We start from the raw sequence: 24,226 nt of genomic DNA, 5'->3' as shown, positions 1-24,226 counted from the left end.
GTTTGCTGAGGTCATCATAAATTCAGAGATGGGGGAAGGGCACGGAGGAAGGATTCAGACAACATGATGTAGGGGAGCAATGTGGGATACACAAGAGGGATAATGAGGTGAGGGAGCAGGAGACGTCTCTAGAGACCGCTGCAGACTGGAGAGGGGGCTGGTGAAGCACATACAGTGAGACAGGCAACATCGGGGGTCTATAGGGAGACATCCTCATTATGGGGTAAGGGAAATACTACTGCTTCAACGCACCGTATATCTATTTTTTTCTAGAAGAAGCTAATACTGTAACATCCCGATAATTCAGCAGTTTCCGCACAGGTAACAAATTACATTTTTAGAACAATCGTATGTCAATACATGCACACAAACAAACACAATTATACATAAAGACCATACACACACACACACACTAAAAATACACACACTATACATACATACAGCCAAACTATACATACATAAAATACATACACACACTCATACCATACATGCGTCAACACATATACCCAGAACACACTTAAACATTCACACCATACATACACATACAACACGCACACACATTAATACATACACAACATACATACACACAACATACATACACAGCATACATACATACATACCTATACTAACCTTCATAGTTATACACACCCCATGCATAGATACATACAAAACATATATACACACACCACACACACACACACACACACATATATATAGCCAAACTATACATACATAAAACACATACATACACACACACTCATACCATACATGCGTCGACACATACACCCAGAAAACACAACTATTCACAACATACATACACATACAACACACACACACAAATACATACATACACTCACAACATACCTATACATACTAACCTACATAGTTATACACACCCCATGCATACATACATACCTATACACGCACCATGCAAATGCACATATACACACACACACACACACACATACATATACTGTATATATATATATATATATATATATATATATATATATTTATACCCACCAATCAGCCATAACATTATAGCCACTGACAGATGAAGTGAATAACATTAATGATCTGGTTACAATGGCGCCTGGGGAGTGGCGATATATTAGGCAGCGAGTAATCAGTCACTTCTTGAAGTTAATTTGTTGGAAGCAGGAAAAATGGGCAAGTGAAAGGATCTGAGCAACTGTGACAAGGGCCAAATTGTGATGTCTAGATGACTGTGTCGGAGCATCTCCAAAATGTCAGGTCTTGCGGGGTGTTCCTGGTATGAAGTAGTTAACACCTACTAAAAGTACTCCAAGGAGGACAACTGGGAAACCAGCGACAGCATCATGGGCACCCAGGGCTTATTAATGCACGTGGGGAATAAAGACTAGCCCGTCTGGTCTGATCCTACAGAAGAGATACTGTAGCCGAAAAAGTTACTGCTGGCTGTGATAGAAAGGTGTTAGAAGACGCAAAACATTGTAGCTAGCTGCCTCTGCCGGTCAGAGTGCCCATGCTGACCCTACAATGGGCATGTGAGCATCAGAACTGGACCTTGGAGTAATTATAGAAGATGGCCTGGTTTTTATGAATCATGTTTTCTTTTACATAATGTGGATGGTCAGGTGGGTTTGCGTGGCTTACCCAGGGAAGATTTGGCACCAGGCTGCACTATGGGCAGGAGACAAACTGGCGGAGGCATTCCGATGCTCTGTGCAATGTTCTGCTGGAAAACCTTGGGTCCTGGCATTTATGTGGTTGTTACTTTGACAGATACCACCGACCTAACGTTGTTAGGTGTAAAGGATCTGCCAGGCACAACTTCTGTGTATACGCCCAGAGGTAATCAGTCTGCACCTGAGTCTATGTCTCTGAGACTGACTCCATCTTCCACCACTCAGGATGGCAGGCTTAGGAGTGGGAGAGCCTATCGCAGCCTGGCCAGACGGAGCTAGCTCCCGCCCTCTGTCTATTTATACCTGCCTTTCCTGTTCCTCCTTTGCTTGTGATTCTTCTCGTGTGGTTTCCTGGCCCAGCTACAGCTTCTAACTATTTGATCCTGCTCCATTCTGACCCTGGCTTACTGACTACTCTCCTGCTCTGCGTTTGGTACCTTGTGCACTCCTGGTTTGACTCGGCTCGTTCACCACTCATGTTGCTCACGGTGTTGCCGTGGGCAACTGCCCCATCTCCCTTAGCTTTGTGGACCCTTGTCTGTTTGTCTTGTGCACTTACTGAGCGTAGGGACCGCCGCCCAGTTGTACCCCGTCGCCTAGGGCGGGTCGTTGCAAGTAGGCAGGGACAGAGTGGCGGGTAGATTAGGGCTCACTTGTCCGTTTCCCTACCCCCATCATTACATTAGGAAGGGTTCACACGAGCATGTTACGTCCGTAAAGGACGGAACGTATTTCGGCCGCAAGTCCCGGACCAAACACACTGCAGGGAGCCGGGCTCCTAGCATCATAGTTATGTACGACGCTACAGGCAGGCAGGTTGGACCCATTCAGCCACAGCCTGAACCTTGGCAGGGTCCATGCGGAATTCATTAGGAGTGAGGATTTGACCCAAAAATGGTATCTCCTGCACCCAAAACACACATTTTTCGGATTTAGCAAAGAGTTTGTTTTCCCGAAGGGCCTGGAGCACCTTCCGGACATGCTCAATGTGGGAGGACCAGTCCTTGGAAAACACAAGTATGTCATCAAGGTACACTACAAGAAATAACCCAAGGTAGTCTCTTAAAATCTCATTTATGAAATTTTGGAAGACCGCGGGAGCATTACACAACCCAAAGGGCATGACAAGTTATTCGAAATGACCTTCGGGCGTGTTAAACGCAGTCTTCCACTCATCCCCTTCTCTGACTCGGATGAGATAATAAGCCCCCCGAAGATCAAACTTAGAGAACCATTGGGCCCCCTGAACCTGATTGAAGAGATCAGGAATCAAAGGAAGGGGATACTGGTTCCTTACAGTGACCTTATTCAAGTTTCGGTAATCGATGCACGGCCCAAGACCACCATCCTTCTTCCCTACGAAGAAGAAGCCAGCACCTACCAGAGAAGTAGAGGGGCGAATGTAACCCTTGGCCTGGCTTTCCTGGATATATTCTCTCATGGCCTCACGTTCGGGACAAGAGAGATTAAATATCCTACCCTTAGGGAGCTTAGCTCCTGGTACCAAATCGATAGCGCAATCGTATTTTCTATGAGGAGGTAACACTTCGGAGGCCTTTCTAGAAAAAAACATCAGCGAAGTCCTGAATAAACTCAGGTAGAGTGTTCACCTCCATAGGAAATAAAATTAACAGAAAAACAGGACGTCATGCATTCATTACCCCATTTAGTAAGAGCCCCAGTACTCCAGTTAAACGTGGGATTATGCATCTGCAACCAGGGAAGGCCTAAAACCAAATCGGACGATAATCCCTGCATCACCAGTACAGAACACTGCTCCAAATGAATGGAGCCAACAATGAGTTCAAAAACAGGAGTATGCTGCGTAAAATAACCATTAGCAAGTGGGGTGGAGTCGAAACCCACTACCGGGACAGGTTTAGGCAAAACAATCAAAGGCATAGCTAGAGACATAGCAAATTCCACAGACATGATATTAGCAGAAGACCCTGAATCCATGAAGGCACTGCCGGTGGCAGACCTACCCTCAAAAGAGACCTGAATGGGAAGCAAGATCTTATTAGGTTTCATATTTACGGGAAATACCTGTGCGCCCAAGCAACCTCCCCGATGGTCACTTAGGCGCGGAAGTTTTCCGGCTGCTTATTCTTACACCCAGGACAGTTGTTCACTTGATGCTTGTCATCCCTACAGTAGAAGCAGAGACCATTCTTCCTGCGGAGCTCTCTACGTTGTTGGGGAGACACGGAGGCCCCGAGTTGCATTGGTTCATCCGAGTTTTCCGTGGAAGAACAAAGCAATGGAACCTCGGGAGCCATCATGGGGGAGCCAGAGGAGAAGGCACAAAAACGTTCAAGTCGTCGTTCCCCGAGACATCGGTCAAGACGTACCGCTAAAGCCATAACCTGATCTAGAGAGTCAGAAGAGGGATAGCTAACTAACAGGTCTTTCAGGGCGTTCGACAGACCCAATCTAAACTGGCACCTCAAGGCAGGGTCATTCCAGCGAGAAGCTACACACCACTTCCTAATGTTAGAACAGTACTCTTCAACGGGTCTCTTACCCTGACGTAAGGTCACCAGCTGACTCTCGGCAAAGGCAGTCTTGTCAGTCTCGTCATAGATGAGCCCGAGAGCGGAATAAAAAAGGTCAACAGAGGAAAGTTCAGGGGCGTCAGGAGCCAAGGAGAAGGCCCATTCTTGGGGGCCGTCCTGAAGCCGGGAGACAATAATACCCACTCGCTGGCTCTCAGAACCTGAGAAGTGGGACCTTAGACGGAAATAGAGTCTACAACTCTCCCAAAAGGAGAAAAAAGTCTTCCGGTACCCTGAGAACCGGTCAGGCAACTTGAGATGGGGTTCAAGAGGTGAGGTGGAGGGCACTAGCTGGTTAGCATCACACTGGTCGCACCTCTGAGCCAGGGCTTGGACCTGTAGGGAGAGACCCTGCATTTGCTGAGCCAGGGTCTCAAGGGGATCCATAGTAGTAGGAACCAGGGTAGAAAAGGTATATGGGCCTGTGATTATGTAATGACGGGGTAGGGAGACAGACAGGTGAGCCCTAATCTACCCGCCACTCAGTCCCTGCCTACTTGCACGACCCGTCCTAGGCGACGGCGTACAACCAGGCGACTGTCCCTATGCTCAATAAGTTCACGACAGACAAACAGACAAGGGTACAGCTGTCAAACGACGACGCGTTAATTACAGGTCGTCTGCACAGTACGTCGGCAAACCCATTCAAATGAATGGGCAGATGTTTGCCGACGTATTGGAGCCGTATTTTCAGACGTAAAACAAGGCATAATACGCCTCGTTTACGTCTGAAAATAGGTCGTGTGAACCCAGCCTCACAGGCAAAGACAAGGAGCAAATGAAGGTATACATAGACCGAAGGCGGGAGCTAGAACCGTCTGGCCAGGCTGTGATAGGTTCTTCCACTCCTCAGCCTACCAGCCTGAGTGGTAGCAGATAGAGTCACTCTATCAGACCTAGGAGCAGATGCAGACTGATTAACCACGGGCGTCGACACAGAAGCTATGTCTGGCAGATCCTTTACATCTGTACTCAGAGAATTATCACTGTGTTATCTGGTGTTACATAGGACTGCAGGTAACACAACATTAACTGCTCAGTTATTACTGTGTGTTATCTGTGGTGTTACATAGGGCTGCTTGTGAAATCTACAACAATATCTGTACTGGGTATATATGGGTCTGTTTGTGAATGTGTCTTTGTGCTTGTATACATGTGCCTTTTATGTATTTGTACATGTTCCCGTCTGTGTATTTATCTGCTGGTGTGTGTGTGTGTGTGTGTGTGTGTGTGTGTGTATGTGTCTGTACGTCTATATATTTACCTGTATGTATATATTCCAGATGTGTGTATGTATATTTGCCTGTATGTCTAAATATCTGTCTTTATGTATGTACAGTATATATGTTCCAGCGTGTCCATATATGTGGTTAATTTTTGGTTTGTGTAGGGGGCGGCAATAGAGAGTCCCGCACAGGGCGCCATCCAAGCTAAGGACTGCCCTGGCTGTCACCAACCCTAGTCAGAAGGAACTTCACCGCTGCCTGCGCTGCATGACCTCCGGTAAGTCACTCCAGGCAGAGCGGAGCGTGGTAGCGGTAGGCGCTATTAACCAGTGGGCTGTGTGTGGCACTATCTACAAGGCGGGAGTGTGCCGCTATCTACTAGGGGGGAAGCGGGCTGTGTGTGGCACTATCTACAAGGGGGGCTGTGTGGCGCTATTTATAAGGGGGGCTGTGTGTGCGCTATTTACAAGAGAGGGGCTGTGTGTGGCACTATCTACAACGGGGGCTGTGTGTGGCACTATCCACAGGGGGCTGTGTGTGGCGTCTTTAATTTATTTTCATTTAATTTAATTTTCTGTTAATCACATTATTAGAACTATATCGCTTGTAAAATGTAGAAATGCTTTTATACTCGAGTTACATTAAAAAAAATTGTGAAAAAAAATTACACCTCATTGATTGGTAGAGAAAGCCAACATGGCGCGGGGGAAGGAGATGTCGGGAAATAAGTTGGGGGCGCCAATCTGAATCTTTGCCCCGGGTGCAGGAGAACCTAGCTACGCCTCTGAGGCCCCATATACCTCTATGGCAGCACTATTATGTCTTTGTACAAATTGTAACTGTAATACACCCATGTGCATGCAGACTTGGGATTGTCCAGTTTAGAAAACCCATTTTTATATATCCTTTTATTGAATTGTGACTTAATAGAAAGGGGTCCTCTGTTCTGGATCCTCATCTCTTGCAGCCTCTCGCTTTGGAGGACATGTCCTGTTCTGCGTTACACACACAAAACCCATTGATATGGATGTTCACCATGTCATGATCCATTTCACCTGTGGTAGGGACATTAAACGCTTACTGCCAGGTTTCCTCTCAGATTACAGCTGATCGTTGGGGGTTTCAGCAGGGCGGCACTTTGTGATCAGGGTCTAGGGACCCTTCTAATAGGGATAGTCTAAAGCAGACAACCACTTAAAGCGGCATAAGATGACTCGCGGCTGGACTGTCTAGTGATGCCTGCAGAAGGTCACATGATCCCTCGTATTGTCACGGCTCTTAATTCTTAATTAATTCACTTTCTACTACAGAAAGAGGATGAGTTGAATCTGAAATCAATAAAATAAAAAGGTTTTGTCTACAGTCTGCTGACAGCTGCCAAGGATTATCGACCTCCTCACGTCACTGAACGTACAGACGAATATCAACAATCATAAAACTAACTCATCCAAGGAATGCCTAAAACAACCGTAATTGTATTATAGAAATAATGCACTAAAAAGGAGGATAGAATAAAATCACAATGGTAACATATCGGTCATTGCTCATATATTAATAAATACATAATTAAAACATACAATACATACTACAAATCACATACGTTACTATACGTAATCTAAATTTCATATATACTTTAGCGAAATCTGAATATCTTCCTATATTACAGTTGATTTCTCACAGATTCCCCTTCCATTGAAATGAATGGAAACCCTTTGATGACTGGGGTCCTGGGAGCCCCTGTGATTGACTGTAGTGGAACTATATAGTAAATCCATTGTATGGGCAGCTATTGAAAGTAATAGCTATGTCCTTATTTAAATCAGCGCCTTATGCTCATCCAATAAGGACAGGGATCTTGGCTTAAGCTATAAGTAGAGGCTTCATGTTGTGCCCGTCGTCGCTGACCGCCGGCACATCCAACTTCCTGGCAGCCGCGACCGCAGGACACTTTCTTCATGCCGGCATCTCCCTCCCCAGAGGCGCCTGCACATGCGGCTGCCGCTCCCCTCTGGCACCTGTGCAAAGATCCCCGGCCAATCCCTTTACATCCTGGACTTTAAAAAGGGCTCTGCCCTTCCTTTCCTTGCCTGAGCGTTGTTGTGTCTGCCCATGTTAGTCTTTGCAAAGATGTTTCCAGTGTTCCCAGTTTCCTGTATCCCATATCCAATAATTCTGTTTGCTCCAGTTCGTTATCTAGAGTTGGAGTCGAAAGTGTTATCTGTGCCAAGTGTCATCTACGCCAAGTATCTCTGTGCCAGGGATCATCTGTGCCAAGTGTCTGCTTCGCCACGTGTCTGCTACGCCTAGTCTCTGCCACGCTGAGTGTCTGCCACGCTGACTGTCTGCCAAATCATCTATCTGGGTACTCTTGCGCTGGAGACTGTTATTGACTTTTGTTTGGCCAGCTGCTACTCCGCTACGGCGGATCGGCCTAGTGGGTCCACATACCCCACAGCCGTGACACTTCACTACAACCTCCTCATTCCATATCGACTCAACATCTCCATAGGGCCTAATACAAGGAACTTTGTATAGAAGACTGTTTTAAAAAAAAAAAATAATGCATTGTATACAGTAATAGGGAGAATATATGAAATTATTATATGATATTCCCTGCAGATACAGATATTAATGCAGATACAGCGGTAATGTGATCTTGAAGTATTGTCTTTCACCAGGTCTTTTTCATGTCTATGGTGTGTTAATTGGGTCCCAGTTTTCTTCAGATTGTCTCATTCTGTAATGACGTCGGCTGGCCACAAGAAGGCAGGACTAGGCCTTACTTATTGCAATCCAGAGGACTGCAGTATGGCCGAATTGTGAACCAACTGGACAGTCGAATAGAAGGGAATTATGGAGCACTTTTCACAATACTGACAGGCAACAGGAATACAAGAAATAGGATTTAGAAAGTAAGGGTAACAAGATGATAATGGAAACAAATTGACAATGGTTGATGATAACAGTCAGAGGATGGTAACCAAACGAATGATGGTTGGTGATAACAAACTCAACCTAACTAGCATTCTCTAGATCTAGCCCTGGACCTTTTCCTAAGAAATGACCCAAACCACACCACTAATACTCACTGTCCCAAGACTGTCCCTAATGGAGTCTCTAATCTGCAGTCGCTGTCCCAAACACAGCACCAGGAAAACACTGGTAAATAGAGGCAATAAACACAAAACTAACAGATCCAAAACTTAGTGATACAAGGCGAGCAATAAAGGGAACAACTGAGACAAGATAAAACTGAGCAAATAAACAAGTCCAAACGCTGAAGCAAACACGGACTGAGGAAATAAAAGATAGAGCTGGAAAAAAACAAGATCCTACTGGAAACACACGATCTGAGCAGCACAAGCACACACAACCTGCAAACTATATTACCTACACCCAGATGTTGAGACCAGGGAATCTTAATGAGAGGCAGACCAATTAGGTTTCTCTCTCTAAATGAGCCACAGTGACTCACATCAGTGTGGTCATCTGACCTGCACTGATAAATCAGCTGGACAGCAGTAGCTTTAGCAATTGCCCCAGCTGCTGCCTAATAGCAAGAAGATGACGAGTGTGCAGGAATAGACCTGATGTTTGTATTACATTCACACAGTGCGTTGATTTATCACAATTAGATATATTAGTGGTCCCTGCAATTTTTTTTTAATGGAAATTATAAATAAAGGATATTAATTGGAGACTTTGGGATTTTTTTCTTCATTGACACTGGGACAGAAAATTGCACTCATAGTTAAGGGCTTTTAATTCAGTTTCCCAGGGGTCCCTAACCCAGTTGAGTTCCACAAATTGTATCCTACATAGGGACTGATTTCGTGGACCCTGCTGCCTAAGTTGTTATTCATTAGAAGGCAGAAACATTGACCAGGTCTGTCCACCATTCCATCTGCAGTCGAGGGCAGCACTTTCCTCTCCGCAAGAACGACCACCTGGACACTAAAATCAAGTCTAATCTTCAATAGCCACATCTGTTTTCAGTGGCCAAACACAACCACATATCTCAAGGACACAGATAACCACGAGATATAAGACTATTCCTGGATGCCAGCTGGGCCACCAATACTTACTGTGTTTGACTCTTTTTCATTTTATGTAACTCATCTCTCCTGGCTCCAGCGATGAGTCCCGTCATGGCTCCAGCTGATGGCCTCGTAACCAGACCCACCAATACTCACTGTGTCTGACTCTTTTTCATTTTATGTAACTCATCTCTCCTGGCTCCAGCGATGAGTCCCGTCATGGCTCCAGCTGATGGCCTCGTCTGGTTATGAGGCCAGATACAAACAGTCGTGGCTCCAGCGATGCTACTGCTTCCTCCTCCTATCTGCTTGCCACTGATTTCAGACCTTGCGGCCTATTTAAATGAGAGACTTCCAGGATTTCTTGCCTGCAGATCATGGTATATGCTTTGTTTGGCTATTACATAGTTAGTACGGCTGAAAAAAGACACATGTCCATCAAGTTCAACCAAGGGACGGGAAAAGGGAAGGGAAAAATTTCTACACATAGGAGCTAATATTTTTTTGTTCTAGGAAATTATCTAAGCCTTTTTTAAAGCCATCTACTGTCCCTGCTGTGACCAGCTCCTGCGGTAGGCTATTCCATAGATTCACAGTTCTCACAGTAAAGAAGGCTTGTCGCCTCTGCAGGTTGAACCTTTTTTTCTCCAGACGGAGGGAGTGCCCCCTTGTTTTTTGAGGGGGTTTTACATGGAACAGGATTTCACCATATTTTTTGTATGTGCCATTCATATATTTACATAAGTTAATCATGTCCCCCCTTAGTCGTCTTTTCTCAAGGCTAAATAGGTTTAGTTATTTTAATCTTTCCTCATAACTTAAATTCTCCATGCCCCTAATTAGCTTCGTTGCTCTTCTTTGTATTTTTTCCAACTCCAGGGCATCCTTTCTATGAACTGGAGCCCAGAACTGAACTGCATATTCTAGATGAGGCCTCAGTAATGCTTTGTAAAGTGGTAATATTACATCCCTGTCCCGCGAGTCCATGCCTCTTTTAATACACGACAATATCCTGCTGGCCTTTGAAGCAGCTGATTGACACTGCATGCTGTTATTTAGTTTATGATTTACAAGTACACCCAGATCCTTCTCAATAAGTGACTCCCCCAGTATAGCTCCCCCTAGGACATATGATGCATGCAGGTTGTTCGTACCCAGGTGCATAACAACTTTACATTTATCTACATTAAACTTCATTTGCCAACTGGATGCCCAAAAATGTAGTTTGTTTAAATCTGTTTGCAATTCATGAACATCTTCCATAGACTGAACTATATTGCATAGCTTGGTGTCATCTGCAAAAATAGAAATAGTGCTATTAATCCCATCCTCTATATCATTAATAAATAAGTTGAATAATAGTGGTCCCAGCACTGAACCCTGGGGTACACCACTTATTACCGGGGACCATTCAGAGTAGGAATCATTTACCACAACTCTCTGGATACGGTCCTTGAGCCAATTCTCAATCCAATTACAAACTATATTTTCTAAACCTATAGTCCTTAATTTACCCATTAGGCGTCTATGGGGGACAGTGTCAAATGCCTTTGCAAAGTCCAAAAACACTAAATCCACAGCGGCCCCTCTGTCTAGACTTCTGCTCACCTCTTCATAAAAACAGATTAGGTTAGTTTGACAACTTCTGTCCTTAGTAAAACCGTGCTGGCTGTCACATATAATGCTATTTATTGTCACATAATCCTGTATATAGTCCCTCAATAGCCCCTCAAACATTTTCCCCACAATGGATGTTAAGCTTACTGGTCTATAATTACCCGGGGAAGACCTAGAGCCCTTTTTGAAAATAGGCACCACATTTGCCCTGCGCCAGTCCCTTGGCACTATTCCAGTCACTAGAGATTCTCTAAATATTATGAAGAGGGGGACAGAAATAACTGAACTAAGCTCTTTAAGAATTCTAGGGTGTAACCCATCTGGTCCCGGGGCCTTGTGCACATTTATTTTATTTTATTTAGCTTGGACCATCTCTACATTCATCCAATTCAGTATATCAACTGATATATTAACAGCACTGGCACCGGCTACATCAGCTGCTCTTTCTTCTGTTGCATATACAGAGCTAAAGAACCCATTTAGTAACTCTGCCTTCTCTTGATCCCCTGTGACCAACTCCCCATTACCACTATCTAGGGGTCCTACATGTTCAGACCTTGGCTTTTTAGCATTTATATACGTGAAGAATTTTTGTGGATTTGTTTTACTATCCTTGGCCACCTGCCTTTCATTTTTGCTAATTTTATTGTTCCTCTTGCTATTGTTCCTGACCCTGATCCTAATCTTGACTTCGCTTTTCCCTGCTTTATGCGCTTGTCTCGCCCTTTGGGTTTTTTGCTTGGTTCCTGTGGTTACTCCTTGTATTAACTCTTGGTCTGACTCCTGACTTCAGTTCTGACTCATCCTCTGGTTTGTTTCTTCCTGACTTCTAATCTGTTGATGACCCTGGGCTGCGTTCCAGACTCCGGTATAGCACACACATCCCTAATCGATGATTATTTTGGGAATCTAATATGGAAAGTCCATAACTCCTTTCAGGGAGTTAAAGATGAAGAATGGGGAGATTCCTTTGACTTTGCACCCTAGTCGAAGCAGCATCATACCACTGGTGGCTTTAAGGATCCACTTCTCCGGTGAGAAGTGTAATATTACAAAAGAGAAGGAACAGATCATTGCTCAGAATTTTTCAACTTTTTGGAAAATTCTATAATGTATGTTATACCAAGTGCTTCAGATCCTAAGGTGTGTTTAATTTCTCCCTTCATACTGCCAATTTGTGGCCCTCTATAATGCTATGGGTAATATCTATGGCTATCTACCAAGGTTGCAGGTAAAGTTAGTGGGGTGAGTAGCAGCTAAATATGGTTTTCCTCCACTGTTAAATGAGTTTCAGAGGAGAGGGTTCCATAGTGATAACTGTAGATGATGAAGGGGAGGGGGACTTTGAAGGTGGAGGAGAAATGGAAAGGCAGTAGTTAATGGAATGTAGAGATCTAAGGGGCCAAGGAAGAAACAGATACAAACAAAAGCTCAGAGTGAAGAGCCTACATTTATAACCTTTACATTTTTTTAATTTAGGTGCTGCTCATAGTGCTCATGATGGAGGTAGGCCCCATTCCAAATTTTACTATTGATACCTTGATTATTATACCCCTGAGTGACACCTGTTCAAAAATTATCAACACAATGACTTCAAAATAACGGATTGTCTCTTTACCAGTGGCGTAACTACCGCTGTAGCAGCTGTAGCGGCTGCTACGGGGCCCGCGGCATGAGGGGGCCCGCGTCGCCCGCAGGCAGGGGCCCCCACCATGGCCGGAGGCTCCACTAGCAGCCGCTATGGCTGCTACAGCGCGACGCCACTGAACACTACGGCAGAGCAGGGAGGTATCTCCCCGCTCTACCATTAAACAAAAGACATGTATCCCCTATCCGCAGCATAGGGGATACATGTGTGATCGCTGGCAGCGATAGGGAGAACAGGGGACTTAAAGTGCCCTAAAGTTCTCCATCACAAACCTCGGACTTCCAAGGTCTGTGTCGGCAGCTCCATAGAAATGAATGGAGCGCTGTTCGCGCTTGTGCGCATGCGTGACCGGCGCTCCTTTCATTTTTATTGAGCTGCGCAGACGCCGGAAGTCAGAGGTTAGTCATGGAAAACTTCGGGGGACTTTCGGTCCCCCGTTCTCCCTATCGCTGCCAGCGATCACACATGTATCCGCTATCATGTGGATAGGGGATACATTTCTTTTGTCTTTTCAAACTGTAAGTCGAGTTTTTTGGGGGGGTTGGGGACGCTGTATGGCGTTCCCTACAGGGGGGGGCTGTATGGCGTTCCCTACAGGGGGGGCTGTATGGCGTTCCCTACAGGGGGGGGCTGTATGGCTTTCCCTACAGTGGGGGGGCTGTATGGCGTTCCCTACAGGGGGGGCTGTATGGCGTTTCCTACAGGGGGGACTGTATGGCGTTCCCTACAGGGGGGCTGTATGGCGACCCTACAGGGGGGCTGTATGGCGTTCCCTACAGGGGGGGAGCTGTATGGCGTTATCTACAGGGGGGCTGTATGGCGTTCCCTACAGGGGGGGCTGTATGGCATTCCCTACAGGGGGGGGGCTGTATGGCGTTCCCTACAGGGGGGGCTGTATGGCGTTCCCTACAGGGGGGGGCTGTATGGCTTTCCCTACAGTGGGGGGGCTGTATGGCGTTCCCTACAGGGGGGGCTGTATGGCGTTTCCTACAGGGGGGACTGTATGGCGTTCCCTACAGGGGGGCTGTATGGCGTTCCCTACAGGGGGGCTGTATGGCGTTCCCTACAGGGGGGGCTGTATGGCGTTCCCTACAGACCCCCCTGTAGGGAACGGCATACAGCCCCCTCTGTAGATAACGCCATACAGCCCCTCTGTAGATAACGCCATACAGCCCCCCCCCCTGTAGGGAACGCCATACAGCCCACTCTGTAGATAACGCCATACAGCCCCCTCTGTAGATAACGCCATACAGTCCCCCTGTAGATAACGCCATACAGTCCCCCCTGTAGATAATGCCATACAGCCCCCTCTGTAGATAACGCCATACAGACCCCCCCTGTAGGGAATGCCATACAGCCCCCCCTGTAGGGAACGCCATACAGCTCCCCCCCTGTAGGGAACGCCATACAGCCCCCCTGTAGATAACGCCATACAGCCCCCTGTAGGAAACGCCATACAGCCCCCTCTGTAGATAACGCCATACAGTCCCCCCTGTAGATAACGCCATACAGCCCCCCTGTAGGGAACACCATACAGCCCCCTCTGTAGATAACGCCATACAGCCCCCTCTGTAGATAACGCCATACAGCCCCCTCTGTAGGTAACGCCATACAGCCCCCTCTGTAGGTAACGCCATACAGCCCCCTCTGTAGGTAACGCCATACAGCCCCCTCTGTAGATAACGCCATACATCCCCCTCTGTAGATAACGCCATACAGCCCCCTCTGTAGATATTGTCTTTCAGCCCCAAATCCCCCCTGTAGATAACGCCACACAGACCCCCTGTAGATAACGCCATACAGCCCCCTGTAGACAGCGCCATACAGCCCCCTCTGTTGATAACGCCATACAGTCCCCCCTGTAGATAACGCCATACAGCCCCCCTGTAGGGAACGCCATACAGCCCCCTCTGTAGATAACGCCATACAGCCCTCTCTGTAGATAACGCCATACAGCCCCCTCTGTAGATAACGCCATACAGCCCCCTCTGTAGATAACGCCATACAGCCCCCTCTGTAGATAACGCCATACAGCCCCCTCTGTAGATAACGCCATACAGCCCCCTCTGTAGATAACGCCATACAGCCCCCTCTGTAGGTAACGCCATACAGCCCCCTCTGTAGATAACGCCATACAGCTCCCTCTGTAGATATTGTCTTTCAGCCCCAAATCCCCCCTGTAGATAACGCCACACAGACCCCCTGTAGATAACGCCATACAGCCCCCCTGTAGATAGCGCCATACAGCTCCCTCTGTAGATATCTGTATGGCGTTATCTACAGGGGGGGGCTGTAAAAAAGGCACTATCTACAAGGGGGGGTTGTGTGACACCCAGGGGAGGGGGGGCCCCAGTCAAAAGTTTGCTATGGGGCCCAGTCTTTCCTATTTACGCCCCTGCTCTTTACATATCCCTAGATAACCCCCTGACATAAACATTTTCTCCAGTATAACTGATAAATGTACATGAATATCAAGTATGACCTAATGACACCAAAGAAAGAGACATAGTAAAAAAGAAGAAAGAGAAGAGACAGGAGAAAGTTGAATGTACCTTCCATTGGACTATTGGCGTCCATACGATTTGCAAATACAATATCGACATATTCCAGTTGTAGACGTTCTAGAGACCCCCGGAGACCTAGTGGACAGTGAAGATCAATTAAAGACGTTTAGAAGGGCAAGATAGAAGAAGTAATTTGAGACAAGGACATTAGCAGCATTTTCTATTAATACAACATAAGAGAACATTCGTCATTAAACTCCTCTCAATTAAAGATTCTTCTATCGTCAAGATTGGAGCTACATAGAGAGAAACCCAAATGGACAACCCCCACCCCCCTGCTTAAATGAGACAAGGTATTAGTGGAGAGGTCAAGATGGGAATCCCAGTGAGATTTAAGTAGGCAGTTACCTCCATACTCCATCCCCCCTCCACCCTTCGTATTCTCCAGACTCCTATGGTTCTAACATATAAAGGAACTGTTACCAGTACAACAAAATACTCTGATTTGTCTGAAGATGGAAACCCCTGACAGATTGGGGTCCAGGGATCAGATTCTGTATCCGAAGCTTCTAGCCTCTACCACCATTGAAATTTAGAAGAACCACATTGTCAATGACTACAAGTTATGGAAACCTCCAACCGCGACCCAAGAAGCTTAGGGTCATTAATGAACACTGTGACCCCTTTGTTCTGGGAAGCGCCACTGGTCCCATCTTATGGATTCCCATCAATGTTATCTTCTGACAGGTCAGGAGATAGAAAATATAAAATCATGAGCAGAGGATAATAAACTCAGATGAATGACATGCTGGCTCCACCAACCCCTGGTACATATATTTTTCCTAATATAATCATCTGAGTAAGGTTGTTTTCTTAGTTGCCTTAGGACTTAACCTTCAAGCACTGCCTGGGTCAATGGAGACAGATATGCTGACTTGTATTCAAGAATAACTAAGAACCTGCTGAACATTGGGATAGTGAAGAAGAATGTGAATTTAAAAAAAAATAGGAAGATATTAAAAGTATAACTTGAATCACCAACAACCTAATCTCAAGTCATATAAACCTTCCCGAGCACGAATCAGCCTTTAATTTTACTAAATAGCTTTCTATTCTGAATTTCCCTCCCATCGCCGGGGTTCGAGAGCCGAGATTCTTTTCCAGGAAGGAGCTTTCTCCTCTTCTGAGGGTTGTCTCCTTAGTCAAGCATTTTTTAGGAGCTGATAAGAGGAGTGGGGAAGAGAACAGATAGTTATTCAAATTCACGCCTCATAAAATTGGTTGTCATGTATATAGCTGGTTCAAACATTGTCCTCCTAAGCTAAGCTGAATCTATTAAAGAAGGATATATACTGGACCAGAAGGAACTACTATGATACAGTTTTCAGGGTGGCAATTGCCCAGGGTTCATTTCCTAGGGGATCTCCAGAGGATTAACCCTTCAGGAGCAACCTGTGTGGGGAACGTCAAAACATTCTGCACTGTAAGTTCCAGTAGTCAGGCAAAGCATTCATTTATGGAGAGCACTCTGCCCAACACAAGAGAAAACTTTGCAGCTACTAGAACACAACTGCACAGTCCTCATTCTCCGGCTCTTTAATCATCTATATGATCAATTCTGTTACAGAATTTGGTACCACAGAACATTGCTGGAGCCGGGAGAGGTGAGTAAGAAGTAACTCCTTTAGTGCCCTAGATCTCCAGGAACTTTACCATTCGGCCCCTCACTATATAGGCATTGTATGATGGTATATTTTGGAAACTGCATGAAAGAAATTTTCTCAAGGGGCAGTATTGTGTGGAGAATATATATAAAAGTGTTATGTGGGCACTTGATTATAGTATTATTTGGATACTGTATGAAGATACTATTTGGGAACTAAAGGGCAGGATTGTGTGGGCACTGTATTATTTGGCATTGTATGATAGTAACTGCGTATAAAATTTTGGGTAGTAAATCAATATTGATATGTTTATATATATATATATATATATATATATATATATATATATATATATATATATATATATATAAACTACCGTTCAAAAGTTTAGGGTCACTTAGAAATTTCCTTATTTTTGAAAGAAAAGCACAGTTTTTTTCAATGAAGATAACATTAAATTAATCAGAAATACACTCTATACATTGTTAATGTGCTAAATGACTATTCTAGCTGCAAACGTCCGGTTTTTACTGCAATATCTACATAGGTGTATAGACACCCATTTCCAGCAACCATTACTCCAATGTTCTAATGGTACATTGTGTTTGCTAACTGTGTTAGAAGACTAATTGATGATTAGAAAACACTTGAAAACCCTTGTGCAATTATGTTAGCACCGCTGTAAACAGTTTTGCTGTTTAGAGGAGCTATAAAACTGACCTTCCTTTGAGCTAGTTGAGAATCTGGAGCATTACATTTGTGGGTTCGATTAAACTCTACAAATGACTAGAAAAAGAGAGCTTTCATGTGAAACTCGACAGTCTATTCTTGTTCTTAGAAATTAAGGCTATTCCATGTGAGAAATTGCAAAGAAACTGAAGATTTCCTACAACGGTGTGTACTACTCCCTTCAGAGGACAGCACAAACAGGCTCTAACCAGAGTAGAAAGAGAAGTGGGAGGCCCCGCTGCACAACTGAGCAACAAAGACAAGTACATTAGAGTCTCTAGTTTGAGAAATAGACGCCTCACAGGTCCTCAACTGGCAGCTTCATTAAATAGTACCCACAAAACGCCAGTGTCAACGGATACAGTGAAGAGGCGACTCCGGGATGCTGGCCTTCAGGGCAGAGTGGCAAAGAAAAAGCCATATCTGAGACTGGCTAATAAAAGGAAAATATTAATATGGGCAAAAGCACACAGACATTGGACAGAGGAAGATTGGAAAAAAGTGTTCTGGACAGATGAATCGAAGTTTGAGGGGTTTGGATCACACAGAAGAACATTTGTGAGACGCAGAACAACTGAAAAGATGCTGGAAGAGTGCCTGACGCCATCTGTCAAGCATGGTGGAGGTAACGTGATGGTCTGGGGTTGCTTTGGTGCTGGTAAAGTGGGAGATTTGTTCAAGGTAAAAGGGATTTTGAATAAGGAAGGCTATCACTCCATTTTGCAATGCCATGCCATACCCTGTGGACAGCGCTTGATTGGAGCCAATTTCATCCTACAACAGGACAATGACCCAAAGCACCTCCAAATTATGCAAGAACTATTTAGGTTAGAAGCAGGCAGCTGGTATTCTATCTGTAATGGAGTGGCCACCAGATCTCAACCCCGTAGAGCTGTTGTGGGAGCAGCTTGACCGTATGGTACGCAAGAAGTGCCCATCAAGCCAATCCAACTTGTGGGAGGGGCTTCTGGAAGCATGGGGTGAAATTTCTCCCGATTACCTCAGCAAATTAACAGCTAGAATGCAAAAGGTCTGCAATGCTGTAATTGCTGCAAATGGAGCATTCTTTGACGAAACCAAAGTTTGAAGGAGAAAATTATTATTTCAAATGAAAATCATTATTTCTAACCTTGTCAATGTCTTGACTATATTTTCTAGTCATTTTGCAACTCATTAGATAAATATAAGTGTGAGTTTTCATGGAAAACACAAAATTGTCTGGGTGACCCCAAACTTTTGAACGGTAGTGTATATATATATATATATATATATATATATATATATATATATATATATATATATATATATGTGTATATATATATATATATATATATATATACACACTATATATAACTATTATAATACTACCTCCTACATACAAGAATATAACTACTATAATACTGCACCTATATACAAGAATATAACTACTATAATACTGCTCCCTATATACAAGAATATAACTACTATAATACTGTCTCCTATGTACAAGAATATATATACTATAATACTGCCCCTATGTACAAGAATATAACTACTATAATACTGCCCCCTATATACAAGAATATAACTACTATAATACTGCTCCTATATACAAGTATATAACTACTATAATACTGCCCCCTATATACAGGAATATAACTACTATAATACTGCCCCCTATATACAAGAATATAACTACTATAATACTGCCCCTATATACAAGAATACAACTACTATAATACTGCTCCTATATACAAGAATAGAACTACTATAATACTGCCCCTATATACAAGAATATAACTACTATAATACTGCTCCTATATACAAGAATATAACTACTATAGCCATGAATAAGGACACCAGAGCCGTCCGAAACGCGTAGGCTCAATTTCAGGATTGACATTCCCTCACTCTTGCACACTAGGACTCCTTATCATTGGATCTTTTAACTAAAGATTATTAAAACTTGGAAATAGTTTCCATTTTACTTCAACTCAGCGCTGGATCTAACCTCTCTGTTACCTCTACTATAATACTGCTCCTATATACAAGTATATAACTACTATAATACTGCCCCCTATATACAGGAATATAACTACTATAATACTGCCCCCTATATACAAGAATACAACTACTATAATACTGCTCCTATATACAAGAATATAACTACTATAATACTGCCCCCTATATACAAGAATATAACTACTATAATACTGCCCCCTATATACAAGAATATAACTAATATAATACTGCCCCCTATATACAAGTATATAACTACTATAATACTGCCCCCTATATACAAGAATATAACTACTATAATACTGCCCCCTATATACAAGAATATAACTACTATAATACTGCCCGTATATACAAGAATATAACTACTATAATACTGCTCCTATATACAAGAATAGACCTACTATAACTACTATAATACTGTCCCCTATTTGCAAGATTCAATCTACATTACTGCCCCCTAGAGTCTAGAATAATATATCCTTATTGACTCTAATGGAATGTAAAATGTTGGAAGTCAATAACTCTTTTGAAATACCAGATACTCACCCTCAATAATGTGCTTTCTGGACAGACCTCTTTCAGTTTCTGCACTGTAGGGAAGAAAGAAAACGGTGGTATTTTCTTAAACGATAATAAAAATAAGATAAAACCTACAATTTACGTAACACATGCTTTATTTGAATGTATGTAACCCCTCTGAAGGTTTTATTATATGGTATAGGGTTTGGTCCTCAGAATCTGTTTGCCTAATATATAAAGAAAGAAAGCTATTCCTTAAAGGGTTTTTTCCATTTCATAAAATGATGGAATATCACTTGGATATGCCATCACTTTTTGATCAGTGACCCCCAGCGATCCTAGGAATGAAGTGACCACAGCGCTAAGAATGAAGTGGCCATAGCGCTAAGAATGAAGGGCCGCATCAGATGTCGTCCCGAGTCATTTTAATGGGGCTGTTCTGAAGACCTCAGCAAAGCTAGTGGCCGGAAACGCCGCAATACAGTGAAAGCTTTGAAGGGAATGTAGTAGTAAAGCACCGCTGCAGAGCCTCAGGTCGGACTCTCACCACTCAGAAAGTGATGGCATATCCTAGCAATATGTCATCACTTTATGACAAAGAAAAAACCCTTTAAAGAGGACCTGTCTGTAGGTCATATTAATGAAACTGGTTAACTGACCTGAATTGCGCGGTCTCCCTGATTCCAGCATGTTTTTCTTGTTTTCCTGGACCACCCCATTCCGGAGATATAGCCGACTGTTGTGTTGGATCCCTATATGCTAATTTGCTGTAGTTAGCCATTGAGGTGGAGTTAGCTTCCCTGGCTCTGATGCTGACCAATCAGTGTGAGGCAGTTTGAGGGTAATTCATGCCCTGTTGGCTAACTACAGCAAAATAGATTAGAGGGAGCCAACACAATAGTGGGCCATAACTTGGGAATGGGGTGGGTCAAGGAAGATTAAAAAAACAACTCGAATCAGTAAACCAGGTCAACTTATATGACCAAGTGACAGGTCCTCTTTAAGAAGGTTTTTATAAGGAGAACTTCATCATTACCTATCTTATTGTGTATTATGTCAGATAGTGGTAATGTAACGTACTTACCTTGCCCCACTCCTGCATCGGCCTCATCAGTCAGCTGTCGATGCCAGGAGAGTCACGGTGGGGCTGCTGAGTTAATAAACGCACGGATACCCGAAGGCCATCTGACCATTAGTACAGTTCTGGCCAACCAGGAGGCTTGGCTATCTGGTCAATTAGAGAACCCAGTCTTCAGTCAATCTGAGTGCTAGGCACTCTATTTAAACACCTCTGTTGTCTGGTTTCAGTTCCAGTTAATAGTTGTACTACTACGGTTCCTGGCCCTGGACTGTCTTTCATGCTCTCCATTTTTGTACTTTTTGTTCCTCTCTGGGTATTTGACCCAGGGCCCCCTCCATGACTCTGTATCTGCCTCATTCTCTGGTTTTATCAACTCTTGGAATGATACCTGGTCACGACCACTCTTAGCCTCCTGTCTACGACTTTGCTCATACTGCCCTGTCGGCGACTACTCTGGGGTCTGCGACCCGGGGTTTCCCTGCAACAAAGTGCACATCTTCATACTGAGGATGAGGGGTACAACCAGGGATCCCCTAGACTCTATCTTTATCTGTATCTCTGAATCACAGACCTCCTTTGGCATTACTTCATACTGCACTATTAAAGTTCGACAGTTCCACCAATTTTTTTTCTCTTGCCATAGGGGAATTTTCCTAGTTGTAAAGACAAGTAGAATAAACGGGTAGTATAGCTTATTCTTAATTAAGAAGAAATGTACATTATATGTGGAATTCTCCTTTATTCGGGTCTGTGGATTGAAGGGTCAATACTGATTTGATTCTATGGATTATAGTCAAATTTAAGGAGTCAATTTCATTAAATGAACCAGAATATTGACAAACAAACAACTGAGAAGCAGCTATGGTCCTATGTACTCTCATATCTATTCCACAGTTAATTCACACTAATCTATGTGACTCTGTGACACTTACTGTCCGCCCCAGTAGATTTTGGTTGTAACCACATAACTAGAACGTCTAAAAAAAAGAACATAAAATAAATATATTAAAATTCGAATTCTGTAGATTGATAGATGTAAAAAAGACAGACAGAAGCTATATGGATACAAATTGGATGGATGGATGGATAGATAGATAGATAGATAGATAGATAGATAGATAGATAGATAGATAGATAGATAGATTACTCACCTCCATTCTTTCTTCTTAAGAATATTTCCTAGAGTTTTCTCTGCTCTGTTGGGAGACCATAGGATAAGTTATTATTTTACACTAAAAATCACTCCCATCATAGCAAAAACAGGAAAAAGAACTACTACTGCCCACATTCTTCTCAATGACCATGAGTGTTGTGTCACGTAAAATTGCATTGTGTGGCATAAGCTTCAGTTTAGTGTTTTACTACAGTATTTACTATGACATAATCTATGGTACAACTGTGAGTATTTAGCATGCGGGAACAGCTACAGCAACCCTTACTAGTGACACTATTAACGTATTCTGTTTTTTCTTGACTTGAGAATACACATAATGTAATGGCAAAAGTATGTGGACCTCCCCCCTCATCTTTTAGTTCAGCCACACCCATTGCAAACTAGTGTAGGAAATCAAGCACACAGCCATGTAATCTCCATAGACAAACATAGCTAGTAGTATGGGTCGTGCTGAAAAGCTCAGTGACTTTACACGTGGCACTGTCATAGGATACCAACTATTGCCACAATTCAGTTCATGACATTCTGAACTGCTAAATATGCCCCGGTCAACTGTAAGTGCTATTATTATCTGCTAGATTTGCCCCGGTCATCTGTAAGTGCTATTATTATCTGCTAGATCTCCCCTGGTCACCAGTAAGTATTATTATCTGCTAGATCTGTCCCGGTCACCTGTAAGTGTTGTTATTATCTCCTAGATCTGTCCTGGTCACCTGTAAGTGTTATTATCTGTTAGATCTGTCCCAGTCATCTGTAAGTGTTGTTATTATTATCTGCTAGATTTGCCCCAGTCACCTGTAAGTGTTATTATTATCTGCTAGATCTGCCCCGGTCACCTGTAAGTGTTGTTATTATCTGCTAGATCTGCTCCAGTCACCTGTAAGTGTCATTATTATCTGCTAGATCTGCTCCTGTCACCTGTAAGTGTTGTTGTTATTATTATCTACTAGATCTACCCTGGTTACCTGTAAATTTTTACCCATCCCTTTTCCCATCCCTTGGTTGAACTTGATGGATATGTGTCTTCTTTCAACCGTACTAACTATGTAACTATGTAAGTGTTATTATCTGCTAGATTTCCCGCGGTCACCTTTAAGTGTTATAATTATCTGCTAGATCTGCCCCAGTCACCTGTAAGTTTTATTATTATCTGCTAGATCTACCCGGTCACCTGGGTGCTATTATTGATAAGTTGAAGCGTCTAGTAGTAACAACAGCTCAGCCACAAAGCAGAGCGAGGCCAGAGAGTGCTGGAAAGAATGGTGTGTAATAATCACTTATCCTAGTTTATATCCCTCACTACAGAAATCCACACTGCCTCTGGAAGTGACATCTACACCAGAACTGTGCATCTGAAACTTCATGAAATGGGTTTCCATTGTCGCTGCACCCAAGCCTAAGTTCACCATGCACAATGCCAAGTGTCGGATGGAGTGGTAAAAGGACATCGTCACTGGACTCTGGAGTGATGAATCAGGTCTCACGATCTGGCAATCTGATGGAGGAATCTAGGTTTGCAGATGCCAGGAGAACACCACCTACCAGAATGTATAATGCTTATTGTAACATTTGGTGGAGGATGGGTAATGGTCTGGGGCTGTTTTTCAGGTCTTGGGCCCTTATTTCCAATGAAGGGTAGTGTTAATGCTACAGAAAACAAAGATATTTAACAAAATTGTCGCTTCAACTTTGTGGTAACAGTTTGGGGTTTGGCTTTTTTTGTTCCAGGATGACTGTGCCCCCGTTCACACAGCGAGCTCCATAAAGACATGGTTGGGGGAGTTTGGTGTGGAGGAACTCGAGT

At 43.7% G+C, this 24,226-nt stretch overlaps 1 protein-coding gene and 1 long non-coding RNA gene across 2 annotated transcripts in view; one reads left to right on the top strand and one right to left on the bottom strand.

Annotated features, from left to right (window-relative positions):
* LOC142750268 (voltage-gated potassium channel subunit beta-3) overlaps positions 1–24,226 on the bottom strand; it is a 47,963-nt gene that overhangs the window by 8,184 nt on the left and 15,553 nt on the right. Inside the window, exons 5-8 of the mRNA XM_075859241.1 lie at positions 22,400–22,444; positions 22,181–22,225; positions 20,195–20,238; positions 15,306–15,392 (exon numbers count right to left, since the gene is read on the bottom strand). Coding sequence (XP_075715356.1) covers positions 15,306–15,392; positions 20,195–20,238; positions 22,181–22,225; positions 22,400–22,444 — 221 coding nt within the window. The remainder of the gene's footprint in view (positions 1–15,305; positions 15,393–20,194; positions 20,239–22,180; positions 22,226–22,399; positions 22,445–24,226) is intronic.
* On the top strand, positions 46–24,054 carry LOC142750270 (uncharacterized). Its single transcript, XR_012882599.1, has 3 exons — positions 46–321; positions 5,616–5,728; positions 23,728–24,054. It is a non-coding gene; the product is annotated as an uncharacterized LOC142750270 (long non-coding RNA).

Source organism: Rhinoderma darwinii, chromosome 3, assembly GCF_050947455.1.
Source record: "Rhinoderma darwinii isolate aRhiDar2 chromosome 3, aRhiDar2.hap1, whole genome shotgun sequence".
NCBI classification, from domain to species: domain Eukaryota; kingdom Metazoa; phylum Chordata; class Amphibia; order Anura; family Rhinodermatidae; genus Rhinoderma; species Rhinoderma darwinii.
This window is presented reverse-complemented; position numbering and strand designations above follow the sequence as displayed.